Below are 9,871 nucleotides of genomic sequence, written 5' to 3' on the forward strand. Positions count from 1 at the left end.
AAAGGTTTACAAAGCACTTTCTGTCATAACCATTCTTTGAAGTAAAAAGTATTAGTGTTGGGACAGCTAGATGGCGCAGTGGATGGAGCACCAGCCCTGGAGTCAGGAGTACCTGAGTTCAAATCCGACCTCAGACACTTAACACTAGCTGTGTGACCCTGGGCAAGTCACTTAACCCCAATTGCCTCACTAAAAAAAAAAAAAAGTATTAGTGTTACTCAAATACTCTCAGGAATATAGGCATTCCCTCCAATTATGCAGATTGAAGGCTACCATGCATGACCTTGTGTGTAACAGGGGGCCCACCTATTGTGAAGATACTAGTAGAGCACATGAATGGAGCTCATGGGCTGTCCAACAGTTATCTCTCTCCCAACATGACCAACCCATCTTCTTTTTCTATCATACATTTCCCTAAAGGCCTTTACTCTGGTTCTTTTTGAAAGTTCCTGGTTTGTTATATCTTCCATCACTTACTGTAAACCCACCATTCTGTGTGATGTTCATTTTTAGTTCTTAGGAGATGTAGTGTTCCATGGCTTGCAGCTGCATAACATCAGTAAAATATTGGTGTTAGAAAGATGGACTTTTATTTATTGGAGAAGTTCTGCAATTAACCAAATGGAATTCAATTTGCTCTCTTCTCGCTAATTATGCACTCAAATTATTATTCATTTGTATTGTTTGTTTAAGACACACACACATACTCTGGGGGAATATTAAGTACAATATGATTTTTTGACTAGCAGGGTGTTCCACAAATCTTAATGCAGTTTTGTTTTTGTTTTTGTTTTTTTTTTTTTTGCGGGGCAATGGGGGTTAAGTGACTTGCCCAGGGTCACACAGCTAGTAAGTGTCAAGTGTCTGAGGCCGGATTTGAACTCAGGTACTCCTGAATCCAGGGCCGGCGCTTTATCCACTGCGCCACCTAGCTGCCCCCTTAATGCAGTTTTAAGCCTTAAAGTTTCCTATTATATAAATAAGAGGTAGAGAGAAGTTAAGTGACTTGGCCAGGGTTACATAGTATCTGAGGCAGAATTTGAACTCATTCCTGACTCTGTCCAGCACTCTATCCACTTTGCCACCTAGCTGCTAGATTAGCTAGACGGTCATCCATCTACATGCATGTTCTACTCTGGACAACAGACCTTCATCCACTTCCCCCCCCCCCCCCACCCCCATGGCAAACAGTTCTGAGTAGTTATGGCTCTCTTCCAGGAAGCTATGAAACTGTTCTGGAGCTTGATTCGATGAATACAGTGTCAAGGGCAAACACAGCATTCACAGGACATCTCTCTTTAGTATTATTACTCTCATTTTACAAAAGACACTGAAGCTTAGAGAACCTTGGTTGAAAGTTTAGTGTCAAACTGATCATTTGTACCCTCTCCTGAATACATTTCACTACATCATCACAACGATGCCCAACAGGCTTATTAAACTGTGGTCCTGAGAAGTCCCAAAATCACACCTGCAGTTAAATAAACTTACTCCCCCCCCCCCCACGAGGGTTAAGTGACTTGCCCAGGGTCACACAGCTAGTAAGTGTCAAGTGTCTGAGGTTGGATTTGAACTCAGGTACTCCTGAATCCAGGGCCAGTGCTTTATCCACTGCACCACCTAGCTGCCCCCGAGAGGCATGATCTTTAGGCATTTCTTAATCAGTCATTTAATGGATAAAATGCAAAACTGGAAATTAAAATAACTGGACTCACAGTTTTGACACTAGCTGTGTCACTGTAGGCAAAGTCACTTAAAACTTCTTTGAATGCCAGTCTATAACACAGGCATAGCAATATGTCGTTATCTTCATTTTGCAATGAAGACTTAAGTGCATGCGTGAAGGGACACGCCAAAATGGACATGGCTCACCCAGGGAGTTAGTGGCAATACTAGGTCCCAGACCCAGGTTTCCATTCTAACAGGCTGCCTCCTATAGAGCTGTATAGAAAAAGGCTTGGAGCTGGAGGGGACCTTGGAGGGCATCCAGTCTAACTCCCTCATTTTACAGGTCAGGAATTTGATTGCAGTGTCGATATTCAAACACAGGTCTTCCTAACTTCGAGACCAGTGTTCTACAATTCAACACTGCCTCTCAAAAATTTCAATTTGGCCACATTTTGTAAGATCATGGATTGAGAGCTGGAAAGGACCTTTCAAGTGAAGTCCAGTCGCTTTCTTTTACAGTTGAGAAAACTGAGGCATACAGAGTGTGACTCACCCAGGATCATACAGCTTTTAAGGGCATAAGGCAGGATTTGAACTCAGGTCTGCCTGCTTGTCTATCTACCTGCACTCTACCCACTCCCGCCAGGCCTAGATGGGCTCTAGAGAAACCCTGAGTGCCCAGAGCCACCCTTTCAGGAGGTTCCTTTGTTCTTCTGCCGCCCCGGCGTCGGGTCAGATCGGAGCCGGACCGACAGTCCCCCGGACGGGCGGGGGCGCGGTCAGGATCGGTAATAAGGGCACCACACTCCCTCCTCCCATTCCGGAACCACCTATTCCGGGAGAGGAGGAGGGGGCGGTCATGTGACTACCGAGCGGCTTCACGCCCCCGCCCCTCCTGGGCTGGTACCAACGGGACCGGTCCCTGGAGGGAGCCATTGCTCCCCTTCGAGGGCACGAGTCCCTCCGGACGACTTCTTGCCGCAGGGAGAAGGTGAACTTGTCTCTCTCTGCCTCGGACGGAATTAACGTCCGCGTTGTGCGGCTGTTTTTCCACGTCGTACCCTCCTGCGTCAATTGGTCTCATCCTCGGCCGGACCCAGGGCGCGGCGGGCCACAGCGATCACGTCACGTCACGAGCGGGCGGGATCCCTCCGCTGCGGGGAGAGCTGTGTAGGCTGCACTCACTTGAGGGAGACTTTGAGAGATCCATCCGCCGCCGCCTCCGCCGCGGAGGGAGACAGGGACCCCGAGCGCGTCCCTGCGGACCCCCCTTTCATCGCAGAGATCCACCACCACAGGTACCTCCGCGGGCAAAAGGAGTCCCAGGTTGCCCTCAGAGCCCCCAGTCTCTCCCACCCCCCACCCCCACTCCCCTGCGCTAGGGGAGCTTATCTTCCTTCCGCCTCCGGGGCCTGGCCTCCAGGGAGCGGACGTAACTCTCCGGCCCTCCCTCCTACCCTCTTCCCCCAGGAGTGCCCAGTCCGCTCCAAACCCGGAAGTGGAAGTGGGGGACCCTCGCCCCCCAAAACGTTTCGCGCGCCCCCTCACCCCTGCTTGGGACCCCACGGGCCACGCCCCCGGCCGCCTCCCGCGTTGGGGGTGGGGTCGTTGATTTGGGGTGGGCTCCCTCGGTCGTCTTTCCCTTCTTCCCCCGGCTTCTTCTGGCATCTTTCGGTGACCCTAGTTGTATTTGGGTGAGGGCTGGGGGTGGGGGGAGACATACTTCTTCCCTCCCTCTCTTCCCCCCCTTTTCCCCTCCGTCCAGTGGTTTCAGTTCCCACTCTCTGTACCTGGAGACTCCACCTCCAAGCAAGTCCAGCTCGCCCCCTACCCCGGATACAGCTACTTTCTTGACTCTCCAGAAAAGCTCGGAGAGAACATGGGGTGGGGTGCGGGGGTCTCACAGTACTTTCCTCCTTGTTATCCCTGGGAACTGGGTCTTTTACTCAGTTGCCAAACTTGCAAGTTCCTAGCTTTCAAGGATAGGGGTCATCCTTTAGCACCCCTAAACCTAAGTCTATCCCACATTTGCTTCCCCCTTTTCAAACTCCCTTGGGATTTCTTGCACCCCAGGATTTTTTCAGGCTGAAGAAGATTCGTGGAAAGGTGACAGGAAGCATTCACCCTTCTCCTTTCCCTCATTTTGGGGTGAGGCCTGGGCTGAGCCTTTAATAGTTGGAGAGGGGTTTTCTCAAGGACTCATGAAGTGTTTTGCTTGCCTTTTTTTATCTCCTTCACTCTCTTCATCTCCCCAAAGATATTCAATGTGGAGGGCATCCCTAATGCCTCAGATATTGGGGGAACAAGGGGGAAAAAAGGCTTGGTCGAAGAAGGAATCCTAATAGCAAAGTGGAACCTGTAGGAAAACATGACCACTGGGTCTCTTAAAGAGGAGGGTTTACCAACCTCCACAGGGGCTCTAGTTCCAGACACTAGGTGGTCTGGCTCCCAAGAGCAGAATACAGCATTACTTGTGGTATAGTAGAAAGAGTGATGGATCTGGATCAAATCCCCTGTGAGACCTTGGGCAAGTCACTTCTCTGGATTTCCTCAGCAGGGGGGTTGGATTTGTCAGGGGTTCTTAATCTAAGATTCATAAATTTGTTTTAAGATTTTTTGATAACTATTTCAATGTATTTGATTTTCTTTTGTCATCCTATATATTTTATTTTGTGCTTTTAATAATATTCTGAAAATGGGTCCAGGAGCTTCACCGGACTGCCAAAGAGGAATATGATACCAAAAATAAGTTAAGAACCCTTGGGTTAGATGGCATTTTTATAAATTGATGATTTTATGATGTATAGATCTGCTTAGAAAATTGGAGCCAGAATGCTTGGTATCAGGATGCCTGTGTCCTGGAGTAGAGCCCAGGGCAGGTCCTTAGAACTGCTGGGTCCTAGAGTAGGGAAAAGCAGATTACTGGATTCTGAGTAGAACTGAGCCAGATGCCTGGGTCCCCAGAACAATGCAGGGCCAGCATACTTGGGTCCCTAGCAGTGTGGTAGGAATAGGGCAGGCTTGACTGGGAGAGAGCAGTTCTGCTTCTCTGCCAGGAGTGTCTATCTGTCTCCTTTGGAGGAATCTAATTACTCCTGAGTGGCTCCCTGGGGCTTCTGCTTGCTATCATTGAGTGCCCTGGAGAGGAAAGGAAGGATTAAAGGCCAAGAGACTGCAGGAAGCAGCCTGGGGGTTCCCAAGCCCCAGTTGGGTAGCAGGATCACACACAGGAGGCTAGTAAGGTGCACCTAGTTTTGGGATGAGCCCTATTAAGCTGTTCCCATGCCTACTATCTCTCTATGGGCTTTTCACAGTCCATGTAAACCACCACCCCAGAACCTGGGGTAGGAATGCTAGGCCCAGAACCCTTGGGTGGAAGCTGGAAGGGGATGGGTCACTGTTCCCCTTGGGACTTAGCTGGGGATGTCGTTGCCGGGGCTACAGGCAGTGGTGGGGCATTTGGCCAATGAAGAACGCCAGTGAGGTGTTCTTTGGATGACAGTTGCCTAGGCAACCCCACGAACCAACCCAGCCTTCCCTTTCAAAGTGGTGTGTATATATATATATATATGGTGGTGGGGGTTGGATTTAAATTGGCCCTTTTCCTCATTCGAATTTTTTTGAGGGGGGTGGGAACATAACAGGAGATCCCCCTTGTATTTTTCTTTTACTATTTCCTGGGTTACAGTGAGGCATGGGGAGCAGGAAGGGGCAGAAGTGAAAGGAAGTGGGATGTTTCTGTGGCTGTTTCAGGCGCAGTCCTGGCTTCCAACTCTGAAGGTGGGTGTCCAGTGCTGGCTCAAGAAGGGAGGGGACTAGCACTCTTACCTTATCTGAGTTAGTGAAGGTGCAGAGGGAGAATTTACTGCTACTTCAATATATATTTGATCCTCAGATTTCAATTTGATTTCCCTGGGCAGGAGGAGGGTTCTGAGGACATAGGTCATTTTCTCTGATTGAGGTGGTTGGTGGGAAGGAGAAAGGGGCATCTTGTTCCTCTTGCCCTTGGGACACAGGTCCTTGTGCCCCCTGAATGTCTTGGAGGCACCAACCTCAGACTCGGTCCCCTCCCCAGATCTCCTTGGACACTGAAGAGCTAGCTGTGTAGCCCTGGGGCCCTGCTGCCCTGCTGCCACCATGAGTGAATTGGAGCAGCTGAGACAGGAGGCGGAGCAGCTCCGGAACCAGATACGGGTAAGGGGCTAGCTGGAGAGGGAGGGAGCAGGTCCTAGGGGCCTATGTCAGGAGTCAAGGGTGTTGTTTCATAGGGTGCTTCTCCATCTCATTCCTGATATCTTTCTCTTTACTCCTGTTTTCCTCTACTTTCTTGTGACTTTTTTCTTCTAATTTTCCTGTCTTTTCTACCTCTACCCATTTCTTGCTGCTTCCTCTCATCTGGCTTGTCTCTGTTGTTTTCTTTTCTCTGCTTCCTGTCCTCTCTTTTTGTTCTTGTATTCCTCCCCCACCTCAGTTTTGTGCTCTGGCCTATTGTCTGATTTTTTCTGTCTCCATCACACAGGATGCTCGGAAAGCGTGTGGGGATTCAACACTGACCCAGGTGAGAAGGGTTTGGGAAGTGGGGGAGGAGGAACAAGACAGAATGCTTTGGGTTCTAGACCTTGTGACTCTCTCTCATGTTACCTTGTACCTCCAACTCCTCTGCCCAGATAACAGCTGGGCTGGACCCTGTTGGAAGAATCCAGATGAGAACACGACGGACCCTCCGTGGTCACCTGGCAAAAATTTATGCCATGCACTGGGGGACAGACTCAAGGTACTAAAGGGAGGGTGAATAGCGTCCAATAACTAATACATCATGTGTGTTCCCATCATACGTAGGGTGGCTGACCTTCAATGTTAGAGAAGCCTTTCCTTGAGGGGATGATGGAAGCTTTAGTCAAGTGAGCTAGACCCATTAGGAATGATTTTGGAAGTTTGGGGGGAGGGCATTTTCCTTAGGGCTCATGGTCCTATCTTGAACAAATTGTGGTTGCCTCCTCATTCCTGCCTTTTAACTTTCTACTTCTACTCTCACCTCACCACTGCCCTAGAACTACAAAATATCCTAATTGGAGAACATCTAGTACAACTAATTTTCATCTAGAAAATAAGCTTAGAATGGGGAATTAATTTTTTTCAAGGTCAAAGGTAGGAGAACCCCAGAAGGAGGAATGGGGAGAAATTATTTTGGTTCTTCCTCCGAATTTCCAAACCTTTCCTCTGCCCTGGCTTCTTTCTCCTCAGGCTGCTGGTCAGTGCTTCACAGGATGGAAAACTCATCATCTGGGACAGTTATACCACCAATAAGGTAAGTAGGGTCAGTCTGTGGATCTTTGAAGGGAACCCTCTTGGAGGTGTGGGAGTGGGTGGGAATGATTGAGGATGTTGAACAAGAAGCCTGGTTTGAAGACTAGGCTGAGTTGTGACCCCATGTCCTATATACCTTCCCTCTTTTCCCCTTCAGGTCCATGCTATCCCTCTCCGATCCTCTTGGGTCATGACCTGTGCCTATGCACCCTCAGGGAATTTTGTGGCTTGTGGGGGGCTAGACAACATCTGCTCCATCTACAGTCTCAAAACCCGAGAGGGCAATGTCAGGGTCAGCAGAGAGCTGCCAGGCCACACTGGTAAGAGGATGCTGACTTGGGGAAGTCAGTTGGGATGCATTTTCTTCTCTTCTGTGGCAGCCATCCTGACACCCCCACATACTCCTCCTCTTCTTCCACCCAGGATACCTGTCCTGCTGCCGCTTCTTAGATGATAACCAGATCATCACTAGCTCTGGAGATACCACCTGGTGAGTTCCCTGGGGGAGATCACCCTCCAGCCCTTCCTGGATTACTTTGTATCTTTGCTTGGCTATGGCTCCTTTGTACATTGGGTATGGTAGGATTGTTGAATGGGGCACCTGAGATCCCTGTCCTGTTAGGCTTCTTTTAACCTCTCTGGTTGGAACCCCTTCCCCCAACTTCTTCCAAAGAAGTTGTGGGACCCCTTTCCTTGAGGATTTTTGAGCTGGGATTGGGGGGGGGGTAATAAAGAGGGAGCATATCAGGTGTTCTGCCTGCTTACCACTCATGTCATGTGATCTCCCATCAGTGCCCTGTGGGATATAGAAACAGGACAGCAGACAGTGGGCTTTGCAGGACACAGTGGAGATGTAATGTCCCTGTCTCTGGCTCCGGATGGCCGAAGCTTTGTCTCTGGTGCCTGTGATGCTTCCATCAAGCTGTGGGATGTTCGGGACTCCATGTGCCGGCAAACTTTTACAGGCCATGAGTCTGACATCAATGCTGTTGCCGTGAGTGAGGGGACTGGGTGGGCAAGAGAAGATAGTGGTGTTGGTAGTCTTTTGTTTCTCTTCCTTTCACCTTTTTCCTGACTCTGCTTCTCTCCCCTTGTTCTCACCCTGCCAGTTCTTTCCAAATGGCTATGCCTTCACCACGGGCTCTGATGATGCCACATGCCGCCTCTTTGACCTTCGAGCAGACCAGGAGCTACTCATGTACTCTCATGACAACATCATCTGTGGCATCACCTCCGTTGCCTTTTCCAGAAGTGGCCGGCTGCTGTTGGCTGGCTATGATGACTTTAACTGCAACATCTGGGATGCCATGAAAGGTGATCGAGCAGGTGAGAGTAACTGGGGAAGAATCTAGGTGCCTGAGGAAGTGTACGGGGAGCTGGGACAAGTACAGGGCTGATTCCAATCAACTTCTTCCCAGGTGTCCTTGCTGGCCATGACAACCGTGTTAGCTGTCTTGGGGTGACTGATGATGGTATGGCTGTGGCCACAGGTTCCTGGGACTCCTTCCTCAAGATCTGGAACTAGCTGCCATACCCCCAATGTATCAGGCCAAGAAGGGGGAGGGGGGGGGCCTTGCCCCACACTACAGGCCAGGAGCTGGGGGGGGGGGGAAGGGGACTGGTGGTACACATCTGGGCCTGGGCTCCCTCCTCCCTGGGGCTCATTTCCTCCCCCAGAGATGGGGATGGGGATGGGATGGGGGGGAATCTCCCTACCCTCTTCTTTGCCTTCCCTGGTCAGAAGCCTCTCCCTGCTGGAGGGCCAGGGTCAGAGCCAAGAGTGGGAAGGCTCCAGGAAGTGGCTTTTTAAAACTGGTTTTATTTTAATTTTTATTATATTTTCTGTTTTTCCATAAAGGAACCAATTCCAACTCTGTACCCAGCCTCTGACCCTGCTTTGCCTCTCCACCTCCCAAAAAGTCCCTAGACAAACTCAGCACTATTGGAAAATGAGATGCGTTCACATTCCCCCAGGTTAGAGGGACAGAATGGGGGTATGGAGAAGACAAAAAGGATAGGTGATAGACGTAGCTGAGCCAGAGGACTGCCTCACAGAAGCAGCTGAGTGAGAGAAGGGAAGAGGTTGCAATCTTGCCCCCTTCTCATAGTCCCTAGAGCTCTAATTGACCAAGGGTCAGGGCCCAAGTGACTGCAAAAGATGAGGATGTGGAATTTCCTTACCTAAGCCAAAAGTGAAGTCTAAAGAAATTATTCTTGCAGGGTAGACTAGCTCTGTCTCCCAAAGGAGTTCCAATCCTTTTCTTGGTAGATGTTGAACTACTGTCCCAGGGACAAACTGGCTTCAGTCCCTGGAGTTGACATGACCCCCTTCTGTCTTCCCTCCACCCCCAATAAAGAGACAGCTAAGGCATAAGGGGAGAACACACACTAAGTTTTATTTAGGGGTGGGGTGGGTATTTACATGGGGGAGGTGAGGAGTATTGTCACATAGAATTTGGGGTATGGGCAAAAAGGCAGACCAAACAGACTGGCCCTTCCCTTGCCCCTGCCCCAGGAAAGAAGGAGCAGCCAGGGCCCAGGAAGACAGGTTTGGGGGTGGTGGTGGGGGGGAATAGGATGGAAACAGGGTGCAGAGTCCCTGGGCTGAGGGGCTCAGAGATTTGTAAACATTGACCACTCTCAGAAAGGGGGTGGGGGTAGGGGTCCCCTCCCTCCAGCTTCCTTACAGGGTTAAGGCCACTCCAGGCTCAAGGGTCCCCTAAGTTCCAAGTCTCTTCAGCTGGGGGAGGGGAGGGGAAGACACAAGGAAGGGGATAATCAGCCTCCCTACACACACACTGGCTGTGGCAGGGCGGTGGTTACATTCAGTCACAATAGTAGCCCTCCCCCACCTCTAATGCCACTGAATACTGGCAGAAGGGGAGCAGAGAGTAAA

At 50.2% G+C, this 9,871-nt stretch overlaps 1 protein-coding gene across 2 annotated transcripts; it reads left to right on the top strand.

Annotated features, from left to right (window-relative positions):
* Positions 1–2,552: 2,552 nt before the first annotated feature.
* GNB2 (G protein subunit beta 2) lies at positions 2,553–8,853 on the top strand. 2 transcript variants are annotated; one of them, XM_044003931.1, is made up of 10 exons: positions 2,553–2,966; positions 5,744–5,862; positions 6,188–6,226; positions 6,336–6,442; positions 6,913–6,976; positions 7,133–7,295; positions 7,399–7,465; positions 7,768–7,969; positions 8,085–8,301; positions 8,394–8,853. In XM_044003931.1, exons 2-10 carry the CDS (start codon positions 5,806–5,808, stop codon positions 8,498–8,500), a joined length of 1,023 nt encoding a protein of 340 aa, XP_043859866.1. In that variant the 5' UTR covers positions 2,553–2,966; positions 5,744–5,805; the 3' UTR covers positions 8,501–8,853. The 2 variants fall into 2 exon arrangements, with proteins under 2 accessions (XP_043859866.1, XP_043859867.1); XM_044003932.1 differs by lacking the exon at positions 2,553–2,966 and adding an exon at positions 5,305–5,448.
* Positions 8,854–9,871: the final 1,018 nt, after the last annotated feature.

This window comes from Dromiciops gliroides, chromosome 4, assembly GCF_019393635.1.
Source record: "Dromiciops gliroides isolate mDroGli1 chromosome 4, mDroGli1.pri, whole genome shotgun sequence".
NCBI classification, from domain to species: domain Eukaryota; kingdom Metazoa; phylum Chordata; class Mammalia; order Microbiotheria; family Microbiotheriidae; genus Dromiciops; species Dromiciops gliroides.

Coding starts and splice junctions, on each gene's coding strand:
- GNB2 (XM_044003931.1), top strand. CDS start 5,806: ATGAGTGAATTGGAGCAGCTGAGACAGGAGGCGGAGCAGCTCCGGAAC. Junction 5,863..6,187: donor AGCTCCGGAACCAGATACGG/GTAAGGGGCTAG, acceptor TCCATCACACAG/GATGCTCGGAAAGCGTGTGG. Junction 8,302..8,393: donor CATGAAAGGTGATCGAGCAG/GTGAGAGTAACT, acceptor ACTTCTTCCCAG/GTGTCCTTGCTGGCCATGAC.